Here is a 24,149-nt window from a genome sequence, read left to right on the forward strand (position 1 = left end):
TTGGATTGAGATAAACACTTGTGGTTTCATTATCATCTGCTGAACATGCGTAGAGTGGTGGTAACAGAGCTTGAGACAGCAAAAAACCAATGGGAAGTTAGGGAAAAAAATCAGGGTCTATCTTCTCTTGTAGATATTACTGTAATAATTTACTGGAATTGGGCAATGCATGGTATAGATGGGGCTTTACACAAAGAGAAAAGGTAAATGCTTTCCTCTCACAGATCTTCCACAAGAAGATAATGTTGCTTTTCTTCAGTATTCATTTTTTGATGTTTTTGAACAGTGTTGTTGCCCATTAAATGGGACTTGCATAAGCTCTTGCCCCCTTATGTGGGGCATTGATGTTATGGTATTCCAGGAGATTTGAGATGGCAGCTCTCAGCTGATATTGAGTGCACCAAAAACTCTGATGGGTACAGGATGAGAAGCTCCTTCACCGTCTTTGGTGCTAAAAGGAAAGACCATGGGAGGCTTCAACCTCCTTCAGGTGCCAGAGGACTCCAGCTGTCACTATACTGAACCTTTTTGGAAGGAATTGGTGTGAGAACGTGAATGTGCAGCTGAATAACTCATCTGATATATAACTTACCTGCCAGAATGAGAATACAGAATGACCCCAAGATGATCCCCTGACTGACTTCTCTGCAAGCAAAATGCCTCTTGCCAGTGATAGGTTCAGCAGGCACTTTGCACCACCACGTCTTTTAGCATTTAAAAGATCTGCCTGTTAAAGCAGATCTCAGGAAACACAAGCTGTTAAATGCATGTGACACTGTTGTGACCGGGCGAAGGACGGTGGTAGGAGGAGAGGCGCAGGCACGCAACTGCCAGCATTTTGAGGAAGCGCTTGTTTGTTTGTCCTTTTTTTCCATAGCCCTCCGGCTTTCCAAGGGAAACGACGGCAGAGATGTAAACAGGAAAGCTGGCTGCAGGGAGAACAAAGTAGAGGTTAGGAGATGCACACAGTTGGCCAGAGGAAACCAAAGGTATTGGTGCTGCCTGCTAGAGAGCTAGGAAATAGAATTGTAGAACCATAGAACGGTTTGGGTTGCAAGGAACCTTGAAGTTTACCCAGTTCCAAAGCCCCTCCCATGGGCAGGGACACCTTCCACTGGACCAGGTTGCTCAATGTTCCCTCCAACCTGACCTTGGACACTTCCACATCTTCTCTTGGCAACCTGTGCGAGTGCCTCACCACCCTCTGAGTAAGAATTTATTCCTAATGTCTAATCTAAACCTGCCCTCATTCATCTTTAAAGCTGTTCCCCCCTTGTCTTATCACTGCACGCCCTTGTAAAAATAGTTAATGCTGGATGTCCTGATCCAGGGCAGGCATGGTGAAGCTTGCAGTGCTCCATACAGGAGGGAAAGCCTGCCCGGTGTTGCCTTCTGTGCTCTGACAAAAGCAGACTGTGAGGATCACTGTCATAAATGAGCAATAATTCCCACACTACTAAAAATGAAAGTAGACTCGTAAGTGGTAACCATCTTCCTTTAAGTCTGTAAAGTAGCAGATTGTTCCCAAGAGCGCTGGAAAGAGCTGGACAAGGTACATTTTAAGGGCAGGATAATGTTTTACTAACACTGACAGGAGAAGCAGAGTGATCCTGGAAATTTAAGCTGGTTAGCTGAAGTCAGGCCCCAGCAAAACAGGGAGCTGGCTGACAGGAGGTGCAGTCAGCATCAGATTGAGAGTATGAACTTGGAACTGGTCAACATGGTTTTATGGGAGTTCTCAGTGATTTTAGAAATGTAGGTGGATAAAGGTTATCGTATCGTGGTGCTTGCTTCTTCGTCTGCTTTTGCAGGTGCTTCTGGCATGGAGTGTGGAGTCCTGGCATGAGGGCTTTGCAAAAGAAATAACCAGCCCTCAAAGAGCAGTAAAGATGATTGGAAATCTAGAAGGAAGAAACTGGAGAAGACAAGAAACTGGATATATGTTGTCTAGGATGTGCATAATTAGTCTGAGAACGCTTGTATGGGAAAAAAAGAGAAAGCAAAGATGCAGTGGTTAAAAGATTCCCACTGAAGTACTTCGACTTTGAGCTAAGTATTAAAGTGCAAAAAAGAGGAGGAGGAAGGCCTTGCTTTTTCAGTTTGTTGTTGGGTTCTTTTTTAATCAGTTTTCTCTCAGGGAAATGAAAGTTTGCAGTGTGCCCTGTGATGATCGAGTCCATGTCACACAAGTAAAGCAAAGTACAGGGTTAGATTTCCTGGAGTATATTACAACTGTTTGTCCAGGTATCAATTAGGAGCCATGGAGGAAGGGTTTAATTAGAAGAAAAGCACATGAGGCTTTTCCGGCACAGAGGAGCTCGATGCATGTCATTTGTGTAACCTCTTTTCTGGTCGTGGATGTTTATTTGGAGTCAAGTAAGACGCTCTGAGCGCTCTCCTTTGATCTCTGTGCAGGAAAATTAAATCCATATGGCCTCCACCCGGAGCCTTTCTGCGTCCTGGCTGGAAATACCATCTATGCTGGGGTCATTTTTTTGTTGTCATCCATATGTACAAAGGTCCATTCATCCCTGAGAATGATGTGGAAAATAAGGAAAACATGGATAATGATATGGAGGGAGGAGCATTTCAGTGCTCCCAGAATGTTCAGAAGCCCCAAGCACATCATAAAATGTTTGAGTCCTTCCTAAGGATCTACTTTTGTGCCATTTTTTCCTATTTTTGCCATACTTCCTGCTCTTCCCTACAACACGATTCTTAATGAACGCTGTATTCAAGACAACTTTGTGGGCAACAAGGACAACATGAGTGCAATGGGTATCTCTGAAGTGCTAGGCATAAAGCTACACTGGCCATGTCTATAAAATCTTTTGTTTAGGTTTGTTGTTTGTTTGGGGGGAGGGGGGTTGGGTTGTTGTTTTGTTGGGGTTTTTTTTAGTTAAAAATGGAGAAAAGCGACCTTCTTTACCTCTCACAAGGTACAGTAAGCAATGTTTAGGCAGTATTCTGTAGATAATCTTGAATGCTACACCCAAGATAGGTTGCCTGGTGTTCCCAGATGATGAATCATGACAAGTTTATGTCCCCCATATGGACCTGGGACTGCAGATACTCGGAAACCCTACACTGCACTGAAATTACGTGCTGAAACATCTTTTTTCCTGGTTCACAAGCTGTCAGGCTTGGTCCCATGCACCGTGTTAATGTTGTGCTGCAGAAGTTCAGCCCATTAATATGACTGGTATTAGCAAGGTGACTGGATTTCTTTCTCCTCACCACAAGTAATCCAGCAGCCTCAGTGAAAACGGGCTCCTCTCGCTCCAACCACAGTCTCAGCTCTTTGAACCATGCTTGCAGTTGGCAGGTGGGCAGCAAAAGGCAGATCCACCACCTTGTTGGCTCTCCAGTTGCAATGTTTGCTTTGGATTTCTAACAGCAAAACCCCGTAGCAGTGTCCACCTCTCTGGGAAATGGGGGAAGTGTTTGCGTGTTGGCACAGCCACTCACCAGTCCAGGGTAGGAATCGCAGGAAAGCTTTAGAGGATATTTCACTGTGGCACTGAACTAGTAGGGATGGGTGTGCAATCTGCTGGACGGGGTAGTATTTGAAGGGGAAAATAATGTTTACTGTTATAATAATAATTAAAGAAAAAAGTGCAGCAGCACTGCCAACACTGGAGCTGAGGTTTGCTAGCTTAGGCTTTAAGTTAAAGAACACGTGCAAAGGTGAGAACCCAACCAGTGATTCAGCTGATGCTGATCCAGTGACTTGATACTTGCTTCCCTTCAGAGAAAACCCTTGGGAGCAGGGCTTGAAGCCACCTGAATGAAGTGGTGGTTCTTCTCCTTCTTGACTGATGCAACAGCTTCTCAGTGTAGACAGGAGACATCACTATGGATTGAGCATGCTGTAAGATTTGTAACAGAGAGCTTTTCTCTGTCTTGCATTTTCACATGCAGAGTGTTTCTCCCTACCTGCTCCTTACCCTGGGCAGACCAGCAAACAGGCAGCTTTGCAGAGAATACCCAGGTCATGGATGAACCCAGCCCTGTGAGCTGAGAGCTGCCCTGCAGCAGCTGTACAGTGGGATGGCTTTTCCATGTAATGTGGTAATGCTGGAATCGTGTTTGTTACACCACTTCTCCATAAAAACCCTCTCATAGTCCCGAGTCTCTCCGTGTGCTGAGCCTTGAGTTTCTAGGAGGACCAGTGGCAGGATGGTCTGCAGAGCAGTAGAAAGGCGAGAAAACAGGGAAGCTTCGGGGAGATGCAACCACTCAAGATTATTGTTTCAAAAACATGATTACAACACAGCTTATTCAAAGATAGTTTTGTCTTAACACAGGGAGGTTAATTTCATCTTCTGTCCCTTGGGAGAAAAGCTTTAGAAACTGGACTTGCAGCAAAAAGTGCCAGGCAGCTTTATTTAATTTTTTTTTTTGGCAGATGTTGCCTTGGACTTTTGTTCTGAGTTCTTGCTGGAGACAGCTGAGAACAGAGCTGATGGCTGCTGCTTTAAGCATTTGATGGTAGGAAACAGGGCTGCTGCAGAGCTTGAAGAAGAAAGTGAGGCAGCAAATTTTAGTAGAACTGAATAGGATGAGAAGAGGACTGGGGATGTGCAATTAAAACTTAAAAAAAAACAACAAACACATATTTTTTTAATTGCTAGCATACCGTGGTACTCTGACTAAAGAGCTACCCATCAGCTGAAAATGCACCACTACCAACACAGTACTCCTTGCCCATTAAATTAAAGACCCTTTTATGTTCTATATTGAAATACGGTACACGCAGCTGTCACCTGATACCACTATAACAAACTTAACATGCTGCCTGTTGCCTTCAGCATGGCTTTGGAGCGTAGCTTGAGTCCACTGTCATGACAAAATCCAGCCTAGTTGCAAATAGATGCCTGTAGCTACACCTGCACAGGTGCTTGCTGGGTGCTGGAGAGAAGCAGTGAATAAATGCTGGTGACTCTGAATGTCATAGAATCATAAAATAGTTTGGAATGGAAGGGACCTTTAAAGGCCATCTAGTCCAGCCCCCTCAGATGTCCTCAACGTCCTCTGTGCAGCCCGGTGTCTATGCACTGAAGCTGGGTTCAAGCCTTCTTGATCTCAGGCTCAGCATTTCTGTGGTCCAAGCTTGAAGTTTTCAAGAGTGTATGTGGTTTTAGGTTACTATGTCTCCAAGGTGGGGATGCACCTTTCCTAGAGGATGTTTTCAGGTGTTCACCATTCTCCATCTTGGAGAAAAAAGTAATTTTTGCTCCAAATCAGGGTTAAAACAGATTGGATTTAAGGAAGGCAGAAGCAGCTGAGCCTGGAAACACTTCAGTTAGCTTTCTTCTCCCCTCCTACCTAATCATCAGCGTAGATTAGTTCAGAAACTGGACAAGTATTTTTAGAAACTGCTTTCAGAGCCCCAGTGTCACAATTTTTATTCTTGTCATTGGTGCCGAAGCAGCTCCTGAGCAACATTTCTGCTTTAATGAGAGGGTGTTTAGGGATGATCATATAACTTGGGGGGACATACACAACACACTGGCTGAGCTCTGAGGAGATCCAGTGGTTGGGAAAGTTTCTGAGCTGCAATGGAGCACTTTGAGACCAGCTGTCCAAAATTAAGCTCCTGTGTAGGGGATGTCGCTGTGTTGGTGCTTCAGTAGCATGGGCTGCCTGCAAAGGTACGGTACACCAGGATCTGTAGCTGATACTTAGAAATACCAACCTGCTGCAAGCTGGAAATATTTAAAGTCCCATTAAAACTTGCGATGGAGACAGACACCTTGGGAGGCTGAGTGCTTCCTCTGGGCCTGTTGAGTTGTTTGGACCCTTGGTCCCGGCGCTGTGTTAGCAGCTTTGGGGGAATCAAAGTGCTGACGGGTTTACCAGAGGATGTGACACCTGCGTTCAACTTTGGACCTGTTTGTAGTCCTGGGTGAGCGAGTGCCGCGCCTGCCGGGCTGGTGCAACCTCCGGGGCAGCACGTTCGCCCCGTCAGCTGCTGCTGAACACCCCCCTTATGGATTTATGGGGGTTGTATCGTAATCGTTTTATTTTTTTTCCAGCCTATAACCGGGGTGGGGAAGCGAGGATCTTTGGTCGATGCGTGCGCCTGTGCTCTTCGAGCCGGGAGGATATTGCGAATGAGTAATGGTCCGGCTGGGGCTGTAATGTGCAGAATACCTCTGGGATGACTCACCCGGTACAATGCAGCACATCCCTCAAGGAGACTGAATCACGCATGGGGGGAAGCCGCTTCCTCGCCCAGCAGCAGCCAGCTGGGACACTGGGACGTGGGGTAGCCAGTGCCACGGGAGGCTGGCGGTGGCAATGATGGTAAAACGGAGCAAAGAGGGTGTAAAATGTAGAGGAAATGGCATCCCCCAGCAGGTAAGTGTGTGTTCTGCCTGGATATAGTTTCATATTTTTTTTTCTCTTGGGTTGGTGTTTTTTTTTTTTTTCTCCGCCTTCCCCCATCTGCCCCCACAGCCCTTCTGAATGTTGTCTAAATCAGCATATGATTTATCAGTGAATATGTAAGACTACTTCTGTGAAACACTGCCTTTCATTTCTGGTTTCATATCTTTTTCTTTCTTTTTTTTTTTTTTCAGAAGTAATGGTTTAGCATGCACCCTCTCTTAAATACAGAGAGGAAAATAGATGCTCCCTGGGAAGCTGCTTCCCTTGATGTCCCTCTCCATGGACACTTGATGAAGTAGGAGATTTAAAGAGAGGTGGAAGGCAAAATCAATGTGCATGCTGGTTTTGATGTAGCTAAGAATGTATTCTTTTTTTTTAAAGTTCATTTATCTGGCAAAAGATAAAAACCCTTTAGCTTTAAACCACAGTTATCCTACTTACTCCCTCACCCCTCCTCTGATACAGATTCAGCTGGAATTGAGTCACAGAATTTATTTTTTTTTATATTTGCAAAATATTGTCTACCCTTTGTAGTTGTAACATACGTGTCATGGAGGATGTTTACAGAGGGATAAATAAAGTAGTCTCCACTGATGAAAATGGAGGATAGTGGGGGGAAATTCAATTGCTTTGGGTGAGCAATTTCTGGATTTTTTTCTTTCCTTTGTAAACTTTGAGTTTTCAGAAAGACTGTGTCTATGTTGGCGTGGATACATAATTATTTTTATGGAATACAGTTGCTGTGCTTGTTAGGTAGCATAGGATAGCTCTAACAGTGTTTAAGGTCAGTGTATGTTAGAAAAAAAATTAGGGTAGAACTTGGTTGTGGCGCTTTTTTTGAGATGGGGGGGAATCAATTCAGGATGCAGATCTTATGGATCTACCTGTTTGCCTGGCTAAACTTTCATGTGATTTTTGCTTATCTTACATGTGATATAAAACAAATACCATCTGTCATGCAACAACAACTTCCGTTCTCATTACAGTAAATGATAGTACTAATTAGTTTCCTTGTAATCTGTTAATATTTCATACTCTTGCACAAAAATAGGAGGACTTGAGTGTGCAACTCTTGCCAGTACTGCACAAGCTGCAGGCCAAATTATTCAAATGTATTGTGTTATTTAACTGATTTTTTTGTTTGTTTTCTGCCGTCCCTTATAATTTTTCAAGACATGCCACCATATGCAGCTATAGCCATTTATTGCAAAATTGACCCATTCAACAAATTCAAAGAAAACTTTTTTTTACAGATTTCATTAAATGATTCTGTTTTCATTAAAATTTCGTTAACATTTTCATTAAAATAAATGAAATAAGTTTTCATTAAAAGTTCTGTTGTGAGTGTGTGTATGCCACTGATGTCACATCTGTCTTATAGGAAAAAAACCCAACTTTTTGGGTCTTTTTATGGCAAGATTTGCTGTGGATTTTGATAGCTCTAACACAATTTCAACATGTTACATAGATGCTTCTATACAGACACAACTCATAAATTAACCTGCCCTGATGCTGTTAAGACTTTCTTTTTAATTCAATATTGTTTGCATAATAAGCTGATTTCCGGGAGACCGCTTAGATTCCATGCGCTTGAGCTGCATCAATGGATCTTTGCTTGCCCATCAGCATTCTTGCAAGTCAGCTTTTTTCCCTTAAAAGCTGCTTGCCAGTTTGTTTGAGGTTTTGCCCATGTGTACAGCACTTTGTGGGGATCATCAGGCAAGTCTGGCACAGGGGAGGCTGAAAGATGGATGTAGTCCATGCAGGACTACATTGTATGTATTTATATGTATGTATGTATGTATTTTAAAAATGAGTTTTCATGTACTTCCTGGAAGCATCTGAAATAATTATGGCATTATGAAATCCCATTTGAGCTGGTTAGAATAGAGCTGCTTCTTGTAAACTCAATAAAATCAGCCTTAAATGTTGAACACACGTTTTGGTGAAAGGATTCCTTTGTTCCTCTCTGCCTCGGTATTTAAGGGAGATGTGGAGGCGGGTGGCTGGGTTGTTGCAGGTGTCTTGGTTTTTTGAGAAGTCCTTTTTCTTCGTGAAAAAACCCCCAAACAAAACTGCTGTTAATTTTTCCTATGAAGGATTTTTGGATGCGCTGAAGTGCTTGAAGCAAACCCAGGCTTGCTGAGCACTGGCTGTGGAGGACCTGACCCCTCTTTGGGGCTGCTCTTGACCAGCATCTCTGGAGCAAGGAATGTGGAGACTGACCTGTCTTGTATTTACTTTGACTGTGTGGAAATTAAAATTTCCCAGATGCCTTTTTATTCTGATGGTATTAGATTTGAAAGACAGAAAAATACAGATTGTAAATTTGTGATACTGAGGTTGGGTTACAGATAGAGCAGTTCTATGTTCCTGGTATGGTGCAGAAGTGAGGGCAAGGAAAACTTTTGGGAGGTTTTCCATGGTTTTCTTCAGGCTGCATTCTAACATGTGATCTGACCAGAGAGGCACAGGTGGCTTTTTTTTTCATGGTGAAACTTACTGAAAGAGTTTCAAACCTGCTGAAAATTCAACTGGTATGGAAATATCGACTTTATTTTGCTGTAGCTGCACGCACTCAGAAGTTTGCTTTCCAACAAATTGGTAAATTAGGTTTTGAAGGAGAAAATGCTGGTTGTAATCTTCAGATATTTCACCCTTGCTGGAAGGTTCACAAACCAAACGTCAAATCAAGAACGTGTGACTCCAAAAATAGCAGTTTTTCATGTCTTCCACCAAAATGTCACTGCTTTCTGGCTGTGGGATGAACTGCAAAGAGGAATGCTCACAGCATAATTTGCAGCAATCACCTGGGCGGAATGGGATGGCTTTAACTCCAGCTGCCAGAGCTGCTGGGGCAGGGAAAATACCTGGCACTGCGAAATACATCCAGCTCAGCCAAGAACAGGTTATGCCCCAGTGATCGTAAAGTTATGTTTGCATGGATCCAAATAGTTTGAATTGTGTTTATGTGCCCAGTTCAGCTGAACAGCTTGACCTCTGCTGCTGTTGAATTAGCAGCCTCCTGCTGTCCTTTTGGCTCTTCCCTGAAACCTGGGATCTGGGAATGTCAATGCATTTGTTGAAAGACAGCAGACCATAATTTTGAAACGCATTGAATGCAATTACCTTTCTGTTTGAGACCTGAATCTCTCCTGGTCTTGTAGGCTGCAGAGTTGGGAAGGGAGGAAAATACTGAAGTGCCTTATGGCTACATTAGCAAGGAAGTTTATAAGCTTATATTTTGGTCAAGTAGCTTGACTGGAGGAAAAAACATCATTGCATTATGGAATGTGTCTGGGAAGTGTTTTAGATGCTAAGTGTGACTCAACAAAGAATAGTAAATGTGGTGGGTTGGTCTACTTTTTTTTTCCCTTGGGATTTTTAGACATCTCACATGGTATTTGCAGTTGCTGCGTTGGAAGCAAAGTGGAGAAGAAGAGCAGCAGGTGGAAGGGAGCTGTCTACTTTGACCTTCCTTTTTCAAAGGCACTGGTGAGATTAAAGCCTTAACTAGCAAGTGAATTATTTGGTGTTTAGTCCTGGATGCAGGATAGCAGTCATAAGCCCACATTGAGCATACAAGGCAGCTCAGGGCTTTGTCCCCCATTGGTGTTGCTGGAAGTGATTGTGGCTCATGTTGGAAAGCGCTGGATGGTGTCAGCCACGTTTGTACATGCTGGGGGAAAGCTCTTCTATCAGCCTTAAATGTCACCACTTAGACACACAAATGCTTTGTAAGTTGGGCTGTAGGTAAAACTGGCATTCAGTGATGGCAAAGGTAATCCTTCAGTTATTTCTTGTTTAGGAAAATGCTCAGTGTCCTCCAGAATAGCAATTATACACACAGACACACACACACAGTTTTTTAAATACTTTTATATATATACCCACACCCACAAGCTATAATTTTTAAAGGGTTTTCTTTTCCTTCCAATAAAAACAGAACGTGCTTTTCAGCACTACCTTTACTCCCCAAGTTCATTCTGGTTTGTTGTTGTTGTTTTTGTTGGTTTTTTTTACTCAGGATGGGACGGGCAGACAACCTGGAGCAGCCCTGGAACATACTGGCCAGCTGCCATGCAGCTGGGTAATCCCTTCAGATACTTTCTTCCCAAGCTTTTAAGGCTGTTGAAGACAAATCTGTAGGGTTAAGATAGCAAAGTATTCCATTTAAGAACATAATTAAGAATAGTTTGCATGAAATGCATAACACGTAGGCCATAAACCCGACAGTTAGAGTAGTCTTAAAAGTTTTAAGAAGCCAATAAAACAAGGGGAACTAAGGCTGCTGTGGGGTTTTTCTTTAACTGTTTCATTTTTAGCTGTTGGTATCTCATTAATTGTAACAGACCAAATATTTTCATGTACCTCATTAACCGTTTTTCCTGAAAGAGTCAAATTGCAGGTGCCACGTTAAAAATGCAGGTGTTTCACTGCCTCGGTGCATCATGGTTTCAGCAGTGACATGCACTTGGGATTTGCAGATTGCTCCTTTGCTCCTCAGGATTTTGAATGCCTGGAACCAGCGAGAGCCTTGATGCAGTCGCGTAAAATTAAATAGCAAAGAAAATAAACAGCTTTTACACTAAGGAAGCGAGGTCCTTATATGGACCTGAAATATTTGAGTACCTCCCAAGTATTTATCAACACTGGCATGAGGGAAAGAAGCATTGCCTATTCTAGGCTTGTGGATGGAAGCAGCAGGCAGGATTTAGACAGAAGACTGAAGGAAGCTGTGCATAGCCTTGAAACTTCAACGTGCAGCTTCTGAGTCCTAATCCAGTGATTAAATCAAGATGTCAAGCCCTAAGAACCCTTAACCACCTCCTTTCCTTCAGTCTTTTCTTCCTTTTTCCCCAAGTGCCTGGGCATAGATTGCACTCTGGGAAGCATGTGCCTGTGGCTGGAGCACAGTGGGAGTGGGGACGGGGCTCTGCAGGGAGCCCAGCGTCACTGATGACTTTTGATCCTGCAGGAAAGCGTGCCAGGGGATTACATTAACAGAGCCAGAGCTCTGCTTGCCCTGCCAAAGGTGAACCCTTCTGCTGGACAGGGCTCTAATAGGGGAACAGAGGGCATCTTGCCATGGTAGGGGGATGGAAACTAGGTTTTCTGACTTGATATATTTAATGAGGTAGCTCTCCAGGATGGGAAGAATGCAGTTTATATGGTATTCTCTTGGCATGTGGTGGCAGAGTTTGTAAGAGCTACAGGTCCCAGTATCAGTGTGGATATGAAGATGAAAACCATATGGCTTTGTGCTTCACCAGGTCATCATTATAATGGGCAGGGATAGTAGTCAGGGCACCTAAATTTAATGTGTAGGCATCCACTAGTATTCAAACATAACTACAAACTTAGAGAATTTACTGAGAGCTGATGGAAACACAAATAATTGGTAGGAATCACAAAGTACTGAGTAGCTGCTACTTGATTAATTTTCCTTTAAGTGGACTGTTTTTGCAGCAGAGTAACTGAAGGCAGACATTACTTTTGGGACTGCCCAAGGCTCCAACTGCTGCCATAAAAGTGAATGGTAAATCCTGCAGGAAGCTATAATGCCAGTGGCAATTTTTGAGTGTGGAAGTAGAAGCAGCAGTTTGTGTGTGGATGACTTTTGCGGGAGGATGGGAGAGAAGGTCGTATTGAGCGGCTCCGACTTCAGAAGAGAGCTAAAAATAAGTCTAGGAAGGATCCTTGGGGAACTGTAGAACGATATAGAAATGTATAGTTGGCTTGCTTTTTTTCTTCATCTGCTAATTGCTAATCCTTGTAGACCGTATGGGAAAGGTACAGAGAAGAAAACAAAAACTGTCTTGTCTGGAAGCAGCTCAGTTTTTGCACAGTAGGAAATGAGCTGAGGTATTTTGCTTAATTCTGAGTATCAGGAAGTCAAAGATTAAAGTTGCTATTGTAAAATCTAGAAATGGGTTTTCATTAAAAAATAAAAAGGTAACTGGATCTCTTTATAGACACACTTGCCTTGTTTTCTGTACCAGGATGCTGCTTTAAGGACTGGAGCAAAAATATTCTTAAGAACAAAGTTTCTCTGATTGCCTTGTGTGTGTCAGCTGTGGTACCCCATGGGCCACGTATCTGAGTGTGCTGAAAAGCTTTTTTTCAGCCAGTGCAAAGTCCTCTGAGCAACAGGGGATGAACTTCAAGCATCTGTGCACTGCCCTCATTGTGTAGGGGCAGTGAGAAAGTTGGCATATCCATAAAATAAAGGCGGTGAAGGGAAAATTGCAGCGTGTGCTTGGTGAGATCTCTCTGGCTGCAGAAGGGATGAGCTGGTCCCAAAAGATGCTCACTGCTTCCCTTGATTTGTCCTCAAAACTGCCTTCAGGTAGGCTCCATGAGGCTGCTTGCTTAGATGTTAGGTCTGTCATGTTAGAGAAAGGGAAACTCGGACTTTAAGTATTAGCACCTGAATTACAAAAGTGTTGCAGAAATTATGTCGGAAAACAAGAGGCGGTTCTACCTGGTGCAGAATGAAGAAAGCTACTGCTGTTTGTAATGTTGTACAGGATACTGGTTCTGTTGTCATGTTGTACAGGATGCTGGGAAAATGTCCGGATACAGAGCTTCCCTCAGGGAGAAATTTCTTTTCCTAAAGGATAGTGCCTGTCATTTTGAAGGGCTGCCTCTTGGAGCCCTTTGGAGCAAGTTGATCTTCCTCCTTCTGGTGAGCTCACCTGGTGGCCTGGAGATGGACAATCCTTGGGCAGTTTTCTTTGTGCGTCCTTTTTTTTTGATGTTCTCAGGTTTGAGTGCCCTGCAGCACTTTTGTGGGCACCAGTGGGTGCCTCGGCAGCTCTGCAGCCAGCAGTGCCTTGGTTGTGCCTGGTTGACACTGTGGTGACCTCCCTGCGAGGGCATCACAGCTACCAGTGCTGTCCTGAGCATCACATGTTAATCCATGTCCAACATGTGATGGGCTGCACTGATTCAGTGGCAGCATCAAGGACCCAAAATCTGATTTGGGTATTGCCCAGCAGTTCTGTGCTGGGGACAACCCGTTTTAGCTCGAGGTCTGTTGTGTATTCTGTGCAAGGTGCTTTCTTTTTCTTTTGCTTGCGTTCTGTGGTGGCCTTTCTGCTTCTGAGTGACCCTGGTCATGTCCCGAGCAGATGAAGGAGTGACTGCTCTGTGGAAAGGGTGGAGCAGGAGGCCTGGGGGAGCAGAGCCACCCGCTGTGGGGGCTCTTTTGAGCTCTTGCGGTGGGCATCTGGATTATCCCCCAATCTTAGGTGCTTCCAGAATAGTTTCTTGTGAGGTTGTGATGCTCTGCCTTTCAAAGCTCCTTGAAATGCTGGTAAAACTGTTTTAGGGACATGGTGTAGTCCTGATGACCTGAGCTGAGCTGATTCCCAAGGCTGTCCCAGATGCAAAGGAATTTGAGTGTCATCTTCCAAAACCCACTTCAAGAATTTGATCACAAAAAACTTGAAACACTTTGTGCATGGGTTATTTGAGCTCCACGTGTCCTTCCAGCACTTTGGAGACCTGATGCCCCAATGCATGCCCTGTAGAAGGTGGCCTTGGGGTGCTGCCTTGTTCACCCCACTCTCTTGGTCCCTGTCCCCAGCTGCATGAGGGAAAGAGCGTCAGGAACCATGGGTTGTTCAATCTGTATTGTTAATATCTGGAAGCCCAATGGGTTCTTCCCTTGCTGTTTGATGGGTCTCTTTCCTATGGTGGCTTGAGTGGTCCAGGCCATCCGTCACGGAGGTGGACTTCCATCCTGGGCAGGAACTCTCTGCTGGGGTCAGCCCAGCGCCATCTAAATGCCGCTCTCGAGAAAAACACTGCGATGAGACTGTGTGATGCTCACAAAAGGTTCTGTTTTTGTTTTGTTACCATTGCAGTGACAGCTATATTGTGCGAGTCAAAGCTGTGGTTATGACCCGAGATGACTCCAGTGGGGGATGGTTGCCGCAAGAAGGAGGCGGTCTCAGTAGAGTTGGCGTCTGCAAGGTCACGTACCCGGAGGGCAATGGAAGAAGTGGATTTCTAATCCATGGTGAAAGGCAGAAAGACAAACTGGTAATAGACCCTAATTCAACTTTTGTCTGTTCTTATAATGAGAATTATCCCAAATCTATTGCTATTGTATTCTTGTGCAAGTTTTTTGTTTGTTTGTTTGTTTGTTTGTTTTTTAAAAACATAAAAAACAGCCATGTGCAAATAATAGCAGATTGGACGAAACAAACCTATCCTCATCTGGAATTGCCACCTTTTGCTATCTAGGCTGGCAAGCTGCCACCTGGAAGGAGCAAGTAAATTTTTGACATCCATGCAAAGATCCCCTTTGAATGAAAGAGGGCCTGTGTTGTTTTGGGGGCTTTTTTTTCTTTTTTTTTTCCTAAGACCTAGCGGGGGTAAGTGAGAAGTGAATTGAAGTGTAAAGAACCCATGAAGCCAGTCACATTGCACTGAGTAATGCAGCGCAAGCCTTTTAAAATGGGCCATGAATTATTTATGCTGCGTGCCGTTCAAGGTTTGAACAAGCTGAGTGAGAATATGAAGACAAGTTGTCTCTTATGAATTGACACACTCGGTTTCTCCTGGTAGCTGTTTATCTAAAAAGGAGCTCTCTTCTATCCCTGCACAAATCAAATTAATAAAGCCTTTTCCTGATTTCCAGGGGCAGTTTTAGATGTTACAGTTTGTTATCTCGTTTTTATATGTTTGATTCTTCTGAAATAGACTCCTGTGAAGATATGGGCCGGCTTAAAAATAGCACTCCCTGCACAGGCTCCAAAACTGCATTATTGGAGTCAGAAATGATCTTGCTTTCAAAAAGACTGGTGTTTTAAAGCTGTTTCAGTTGTAGTTTGTCTTTTGCAATTCTGTTTTGCTTAGGATGCTTTTTTTGATATTATTTGGGAGTCATGCTTATGGTTTTGGGGGATGGAGTAAGACATGACAAGCCATTCCTGTTCTCCCAGAGCATCACCCTAGAGATGGTTTTTGGCACAGCAAATGTTGAGATGAGTGTCTGGCTGGGGGTGAACAATTTAAAAACGGTGAGGGGAATGTGGCAGCTCCTCCCAAATCTGCTGCTGGTGGTGGATAAAGTTTCTGCTGAGCAAAATTATGGAGGGAAGAGGTTCTCCCTCCACCTGAGCCCCCAGTAGCTTAACCTGTGCCAATGCTGAGCCTGGGTCTAAAATAGGCTCCTGCGCTATGGAATGAACGCCTACTCAAAGCACAAGCAGAAGATGAATGTGCAGTGGTTATGAGAACAATTACAGAGTCTGGTGTTTGTTAGTCATCGTTTGGTGGGGAAGGATGTTCCCCTACGCGAGGCATGACTTGGCTTGCTTTTGGGTCCGGCCTGAGATGGTGCCGGCCGTGTCCTTGGGGTGGGAAAAGTGACTTTGCTCCTCTTTTGGGGCTCACGCCCTCCTAGGTGGTTCTGGAGTGCTTTGTGAAGAAGGACCTGGTGTACACGAAGGCAAACCCCACCTTCCACCACTGGAAAGTTGACAACAGAAAGTTCGGGCTCACTTTTCAAAGCCCCGCCGATGCTCGAGCCTTCGACAGAGGAGTGAGGAAAGCCATCGAGGACCTCATTGAAGGTAGCATGGAGGTGGATGCTTCCAGCCTTGGAAGAGTGGGGAAGGGGTTTTGAGTCAGGGAGCTGGGAAGAGGGATGGATTTAAAATCAGCTTCTAAGAAATGAGTTTTCTCTTCCCTTAAGGAGATAAGGTGTTTCAGTCCAAGTATTTTTCAATCCTGTCTGTCCACACTTCTCACCCTTAATTATCATCAAGTTTGTTGTTATTGCTTTCTTTGATAGGCTTGGGTTTCACGCTAGTGATGGCAACTCAAACAACCCAGGCTCTTCTTTATGTGCAGTCAAAGCTCGTCTTGCTGAAGTCTTTGTTAAATCATAGGATTAATTCTTGCCTGGAGTTGAATAAAACTTTGGTTTGTCTTTGGTTTTATTTTGAAGTAATTAGTTTTGTCTGCATCCTCTTAGTTGAATGGTAGTTCTTGAAGACTTTGTTGTGTTTTGGGGTGTTGTTTTTTTAATTCTGCAAAAAATGCGTTTGAATTGCCCGTGCTTTGAAGTTGTCATAAATTTTTCCTTTTCCCATTTCATTGCAATCAGGCAATCGTAATACAGCTATAATTCTATTGTACTTTATTTTAATGACATTTGATTCTTCATGGGGTTTTTTTCTTGATTTTTTTTTTTTAACCATGCCACTTTATGTAGGGACTTAGTGGTTCAAAACCTTTTGCCTTCTCCCTCTGTGTGACTGGGACACTTTTATGTACAGATGGTATCATTTTTTGAGGATACTCACTCAAATATACGTCCAGATGTGTATTATTTTTTGAGGACACCAGCTCCATAAGACAGCTTAATGTTCTAGATACCCTGTCCTTGCTTTAACATGAAAATGGTAGATACTGGGAGACAATTAATCATGGTAGATAGTGGGAGACAATTAATCCTCCAGTGCTCCTTGCTGGCAAATACCTCATCAGTTAGAGGAAGGATGCTCTCAAATAGTTACTCATTTGCTTTTTTCTGTGCAATTAACATGAAGAAGCTACAGCCAGACTTTCCACTTTCTTCTTCTTGCTAAAACTGTGAAGCATTTTGAGTCATAAAAGTGATGTTTTATGTAAGTGGCACGGGGCTGTGCAAAGTTTCAAGGAGGTGATAACTCATCTGTATTGAGTGGTCTTTTGGAGATGCCGATACTTGGCAACTCCTGTTTTGCTCTTTTTGATCCATTTTGCAGTGGAGGTATTTAAAATCAAGTTCTGCTGCATCTCAGATGCTTCAAAATCAGCAAATCTATATTTATCCCATTAACAGTACAGGCTGATCCTCATGAATGTGTTCCTCCTTAACTTCCAAATAAGGCTTTCTGAATGAACAACAATAACTGGCTCATGCACACACAGCGTCGGGCAGCCGACTTCATTTGTCATTCATTTTTTGTTCACATACTTGATCGAATTTAGCAGGTAATATTAAGCACAGCTGACTGTGCATTCGGAACTTCGTGAAATCACTGCTTTATTGTTAATATTTAACCTGCAGTTCATTCCCTGTAGCATCAGAAGTTTGGTGCACAAGTACAGGAATCCTATGCAGCTCCATAGAGCATTGGGGTATTTTAACTTTAAAGCTAATGTAGCAAATGGCACAAATGTTTCCACATTACTCAGTGTTTTAAGTGGGCTTTCGCACTTAGCTCTGCACATCTTCATGATGATGCAACTGAGAGCAGCCAAGGCTGGTGCTGATAGCATTATATAAAGCACGTTATTTTAACAAATTTCCAGAATGAAGGCGGTACAAACCGTTCAACTATTTTGGTCAGAGATGTGATGTGGCTGTAATTCAGTCTAACAGTGGGCTTACAGCAGAAAAATAGACCTTTGACTTGGGATTTCTCCCCCAAGACCATCTTGCTGCACCCAACTTCCTTGGAGGCCTCATGGAGGGTGAAGCCAGACAGGAAGAGGGGCTAGTATAAGGAGAGGGGTCACCCCCTTTTAACTACAGCATAAATTTACTGTCAAGTCCAACAATGGTGTGTGCCACCCTCTGTGATGCCCTTCTGGAATGTGGGTGCTGACTGGGCTTTCCAGCAGCTCCAGAGGGGAACACCCACAGGGTGAGGAAAGACACTGGAAGAAGATTTTTTTAATATGCTTTCCCACTTTTCCAGAAGATTACCACATAACTAGTGAAAATGGCACCCCAATATTTTACTCTTTTCTATGGTTTTACACATATCAACTCCTTTCAAATGCTTTGCTTACGTGGGGCAGGGTGGTTTTCTGAGAAGCAGCTGATAACAGAGAAGACCTTTAGAGTATATAACAACTTCCAGATTTGGAAGGAGAAAAAAACTCAGTCCAACTCTTCATTTTCGAAGTCAGGTTTGTTTTTTTTTTGAACAAAAGGCTATTTTGCCCCCAGATTTAGGGAATATGTGAAGAAAAACTCTTATATGGTTTCTTGACAGCTGCAGATATAGCCTCAAGCACTGATTAGTGCATAGCTTTACCATTCTACAGAAATTAAAGTCTTCTGTAGTTGGAAATGGTAACTGCTATTTTTAACATTCTTAATTAGCATTGCCAGCCACACAGTTGCTTTTACAGACACTTTCAGATTTTACCTTCACAAACCTAGCCTGGATTTTACCTTTCCAAAACCCAGAAGATGGGTTTTTCTTCCTTAGTTTGAACCACTCTTTCACATATCTGCAACACACAAACTTGTGAGAATCCAAACCTTTACCGGGCCGATTAAAAAAAAAAAAACCAAAAAAACAAAGTTTGCATGAAAATGTCGTCGTGTTTAAAAAGTTGTTGGTTTTTTTTTTTTCCTAGGATCTACGACTTCCTCGTCCACCCTTCACAACGAGGCTGAGGTCGGCGATGATGATGTCTTCACTGTAAGTACATGTCACCCGAGGTCGTTCTCTTTCATGCTCAGGTTTACATGGTCAAGTTTGAAAGGGTTTTTTGTTTTTGTGCCTCAGGGTTGGCTTTCAGCCACCATCGTGTTTGGCCATTGGGTGTGTTTTATTTGATGGAAGTATATCCTCTACAGAATGTTGGGTTTCTTCTGGCCTCCCACTGCCACGTGAAAAGCATGTCGGAGCAGATGATGTCAGGGGCTAGAAGTGAAGAAATAGTCACCCTCAAATTTCCTGTGGCTTAGTCTGAGTGGTGCACACACACCTCTCAATACTTCTCTCTGTCCATGAGAAGCTTCCTACAAACTCAAGGAGGTGGCTGCTACTCAGGTACATACTCATGGAAATAAGATTTTGAATCACAGTTCTTAACAGAAGCCAACTTTAAAGATGTTTCACCTGTACATAAAATGTAGAAAGTTCAAACAAGTGGCTTTTTAGGTGGAGGAAGGCACAGTAATGTACCATCTGCCTAACCAGCAGTGACTTAAATAAGAGTTAGTTGTTTGCAGTTAATTTGTGGTGTTGTCTAAAATGTATTTTGGAGCTTTGCTGAAACAGAAGTGGCTACACTTGCACACTTTAAAAGGAAAGTTAAAAAATAAAAAAACCTGTCAGGTGAAATTCTGGATCTGGTCAGGGCTGTTTCACAGGCTGAAAATGAGTTACTCAGTGTATACTTTGTCTTATTGAATTTATTTGCTCACCTTAGATTGCAGCCCCCCATGCACACATATATATATGCATTAGTATATTATAAATGTCATTGTTCTGTGGGGCCTGAGTGCCAGGAGGGTGGAAGGCGGGACATCCCCTGTGCAGCAACAGTATCACAAAATTGTCTTTGTGATACTTCCCTGGATCGTTAAGGTGAATGGGGAAAGAAATGAGTACAAGCATCAAGCTGTTTGAAAAGGGGTACCAGGAAGCACCAGAAGCCAAAAGGTGTTTTTGAGGGTGGTGTTTCACCAAGTGTGGGACCGGGTCAGGTTCCCTGCCGCGTTTTGACCAGATCCTCCCGACGGCTGGCACGTTGTCCGCATCTGTCCTTTTGTCAAGGCTCAGGGAGACAAACAACAGCAGGCAGGGTTAAAAGGTGACTTCCTGCACTCTGCAGCAAAACTATCATTAGCAGCTGCTTCCCAACTACCTGCCAGAAGTGATTTATAGGCTCTGGGATGGGACAGACCGGGGGGGAGGCACCGGTGGAGCCAGAGCCGTTTACCGATATGTGCTGTTTTGCTCCCAGATTCACCGGACGAGCTGTGCTCTGCTGGGGATGGACAGTCACTCTTGATGTGTGTGTGGCTATTCTGTGCTCATCAGAAAGGGAATGACTGTCAAAATGTACCTTGGGTGGGTGTGTGCCAGCTCTCACTGGGTTACACATGGGAATACTCAGTGTTTAAGCAGTGAAAAGTAGCCTGTGGAAATAAGAAGGGATATTTTTTACTAAAATCCTACTGGCTGATGTTTAGGGACCTGGGAGTGCTCCCGAATTTCTCCACACACTCAATCTTGAGGTTGAGTGTTGATTATTAAACTCGTAGGATGCTTTTTACCAGGAGGAAGAACTTGTTGCCTTTAAGTAGGTGTTGTTTCGCATTGGAAAAGTTGGATGAATGGTGCTCCAGCTTCATCAAAATCACTCAAACTCCTGCAATCAAAGTGAAGGGCCAAAACTATGAGAGATTTTTCCCACTGTCTTGACCCCAGGGAGGTGACAGGTAACTCCCTGCTATGCAGATATTTATGGGTAGGATTCCTGATGGAGAAGGAGCAAGAAGATCCTCAATAAGCAGGGAAACCTCAGCAGCAGTCAGGATTTTTTTGGGATCTGGGGGATGAGTTGTGCCCTGGATGGCAGCGCTCTCTGCATGTTTTTGTGTTCTCCAGAGAGCAAGAGGGTCTTCACTGGTGGTGCTTCCTCTCATGGTGCTGTTAAGTCGAGCTGTTGCATCAGGGCAGATGTGTTGTTATACTGCAGAAATAAGGCTTTAGGGGCATCTTCTTCCCTAATATTTTTTCTTTGTTTTCCTGAGATTAAGTCTTTCCTTTTCCTACAGCTCTTCAAAGCTCTCAGCTCCTATTTATCTGGTAGATTATGGTGGAGTATGAAGTCTGCATAAGCCAGAAATAACATACTGAAGCATGGAGCAGTTTAAAACTGGAAGAAATTGATAGGGCTGTGAAATGTTTTATTTTTACCCTTCTGTTTCATTCTTTCTTTGCACATATTTTTGACTAGTGTATCATAGTTCACTTGGTCATCCTTCCACACAAAACTTCCCTGCAACTTTCTGTAAACTCTTTCACAGCCACAGCAGTGTATTTTTTGGGTTTGGGTTTTTTTTTCCCCCACCCTGTGTTTTAAAGAGAAAGTACATTTGTTCTTTTTTATTTCCTAGGGTAGTTATTAAAATCTTCACAGTCCTCCCCCTCTCCCACTCATGCATGAATAAACTTAACTGCGTGCGGCAGAATTTTCAAAAGCATCTGCATGATTGAGTCATTTAATCAGTCATTTACCCATCTCTGAAAATCCCAGCCGTTCCTGCTGCACTGCTGCCTCAAGTATTTGGCCCGAGGTCCTGCTCTCCTTGAAGATGTTTCAATCTGTTCAAGCACAGCAGTCCAAAACCTCACATTTCCTAGGATGCTTTGTGACCGGCCACCCTGAGTTCATCGTGCACCGATGTTTGCACCAACCAGTTTTAGAACAATCACCCTCGTTGCATAGAAGCCGTGACTCCAACGTGGCTGTTGGATATTGACTGACCTTATAATGTCAATCCATTGGCTTTTATAATGTTAGCTCCGGTCCTGCTCCGTGGGATGTGCATATTTTTGTGTGTGCAACTTGTGCATCATCCACTTCGTTTATTCATTATGCAGCCCTTCCAGGCATCCAGCCTTCCATGGGAAAGAGAAGTTTTGCCCTAGAGGTAGAGCTCCCCTTCAGGCTATGCTCTTGTGTGGCTTAGTAGAAAATAATTTTCTTGTACCAGAAGGTGGATTTATTTTTTTTGTTTCTGAGGGGGTGAATTATCTACAGTTGTGGCAGTGTGAACATTTGCTTGGTGTCAGGAGCCTTATCTCCTCCCATCGCAGTAACTTGCAGTGCCAGGATGATAACTTGGGCAGCAGTACCCTGCCCCATCCCTGTGGTGTATGCTCCCCATCCATCTTCCTTAAGCATGGGTTACATCTTTAAAAACAGGACTTTGCCAACTAAGGCTTTTCCTGTGGCTCAGACCTACAGCAGACCCCTGTTCTGAAGCTCGTACCTGATAGGGCAGAAAACAAAAGTATATAGAAGTAAATGTCACTGACTCGAGTTGAAAAATGCTTATTTCTTAAATGAAATCTCCATTTAGAAGTTTTAACAATATGTAGTTGTGTTTCTTTAATTTCAGATCCTCAGAAGAGCCCATAAATGTTTTCCATATGTTAGCAAATAAATTTCTCCTGTCTTGTACATTATAAATCGTCCTCTCAAGAGATGCAATCTGAGTAAGACTGGCCATCCGTTCTGTCTCCATTGGGGAAAACACTGTCATTGCAACAGGCTGAGATTGTTCTGTTTGTCTTCATCCATCCAGCCTGCATCTTCAGCCTTCTTTAATTAACATTCATTTCAGAAGTAACATTTAATGCAGGCTGAATATATTCTATAGTTCCTCGGCCACGGAATTTGTCATATAATTGGGTTCTTGTGTAAAATTTTTTCCTTAATCTACACTTTTACTTTCAATTACAGATAATAATCCCACATGACCACAAAGTGAAAAATGTGAATTGAGTCCAAGGAAAAAAGGTCAATGTCTTCCAGAGTCTTCAGAGTGCCTGAAATGGTCTCTTTTAGCATCCCATCTGAAAAAGCAGAGGTGTTTTGTTCTGAAACCTTATGACCAGTTCAGCTGAAACACCACTCATGTGTTTTTCAGATAAATCTGCAGCCTTGTGCCTGCTTTAGTGCTAAAGAAAAGACACCCACTGGCAGGAGGAGCAGCGGCTCCCATGTTTATTCTGGTTTGTGACTCTAAAAAAATGACTGCAGTCTCCTTCTGGGTTAGGGGGAACATAAGAGAGAAAACAGCAAAACTCAGCCTTACTAAGTTTGACATGCACTGTACAATCACAGCTGTTTCATGTAATCAATAATAATGTTTTTAAAAACCTAGTTTTTGTTCAAAGTGAGACCTACAAAATTTTGGAAGTAGAGCAGGCATGATCTAGAGGCCCATGGCTGAGCCACAGAGTTGTGTTTCGAGGCGCCTACATTTGATTCATTGCTTCCCTTGTTGACTCCTGGCTAAAAGCTTGCTTACCTTGGTTCCCCAACTACAAGACAGGGAAAACATTCTCCTGCTTCACTAAGGTGAAGATCTTGCTGCCACTGCTTTTCTTCCAGTAGGAGTCTTCATACTTGTGTTTTTACCACCAAATCGTGTGTTTGGAGTGATCCTGTGCCCCTTGTGCCTTTTGAACGTGGACTCCTGTGCTTAGGATGTTTGAGTTAGGAAGTTTGTTATGTGACATGGATGGTGCTGGTAGTCATTTTAGAGACAGGCACAATTACCCATTCCCCACCAGAGTGGTGCACGTTGGGGCAGATGTTGCCATTACAGTCCTCCTTGCATCTCTTCTGCTTTCCTAAATAAAAAAACAGATTTCTCCCTGCTGCCTTTCCGTGTAACCTTTTGTCTACTTTCATCTCCCATGTGGGCCTCAAGCGTGTTAGAGCCTTACTATTAAAATTTATAAGATTTATGTTAGTTAGATTAGATAAACAGTAAATGTAATTTTTTCTTGCTGGCTCGGACGTTTCACATTCAGATGGTTCTTTTAAAGAACCACTGTAGCTTTTTTTCTGTAAAGTAGACATGCAGAAACCCGGTCCAAATACTTTGGAATATATTTGTAAGTTTTGTGGGATGCTGGAGCATCTCATCCCACCCCTCTGTGGAAAAAGATGTTGCCGAGAGTAGAGAAGCACTGATGTGTTTCTGTCAGAAGTTGTGCTCAGGGATTGAGGAGCCACAAGAGCCTGCAATTTCCTTTTTCTTGACGCTGTGCTAGAGTAGCAGACAGGAAAAATGCTTTTTGGAGGAGCAGAGCCCTCTGTGGGGATGATGGGGCTGTCACCTTCAGCAAATCCACCTTGTTTGCTCTGTGAGGCTGAGCAAAGTGACGAGGGGATTGTCACAGTGACAGGACTCGATGGCCTCACTTCTGTTCTTCTTCCTGCCCAGCAGCCAGCTACGCTGTGCCTGGACAGCCAGAGGGTTC

The 24,149-nt window shown here is 43.5% G+C and overlaps 1 protein-coding gene across 1 annotated transcript in view; it reads left to right on the top strand.

Annotated features, from left to right (window-relative positions):
- Window positions 1–6,161: 6,161 nt before the first annotated feature.
- SPRED2 (sprouty related EVH1 domain containing 2) overlaps window positions 6,162–24,149 on the top strand; it is a 34,870-nt gene continuing 16,882 nt past the window's right edge. The window contains exons 1-4 of the mRNA XM_008929030.2: window positions 6,162–6,363; window positions 14,265–14,442; window positions 15,812–15,980; window positions 18,769–18,833. Coding sequence (XP_008927278.1) covers window positions 6,347–6,363; window positions 14,265–14,442; window positions 15,812–15,980; window positions 18,769–18,833 — 429 coding nt within the window. The 5' untranslated portion in view covers window positions 6,162–6,346. The remainder of the gene's footprint in view (window positions 6,364–14,264; window positions 14,443–15,811; window positions 15,981–18,768; window positions 18,834–24,149) is intronic.

This window comes from Manacus vitellinus, unplaced genomic scaffold (assembly GCF_001715985.3).
Source record: "Manacus vitellinus isolate BGI_N305 unplaced genomic scaffold, ASM171598v3 scaffold_70_pilon, whole genome shotgun sequence".
Taxonomy (NCBI): domain Eukaryota; kingdom Metazoa; phylum Chordata; class Aves; order Passeriformes; family Pipridae; genus Manacus; species Manacus vitellinus.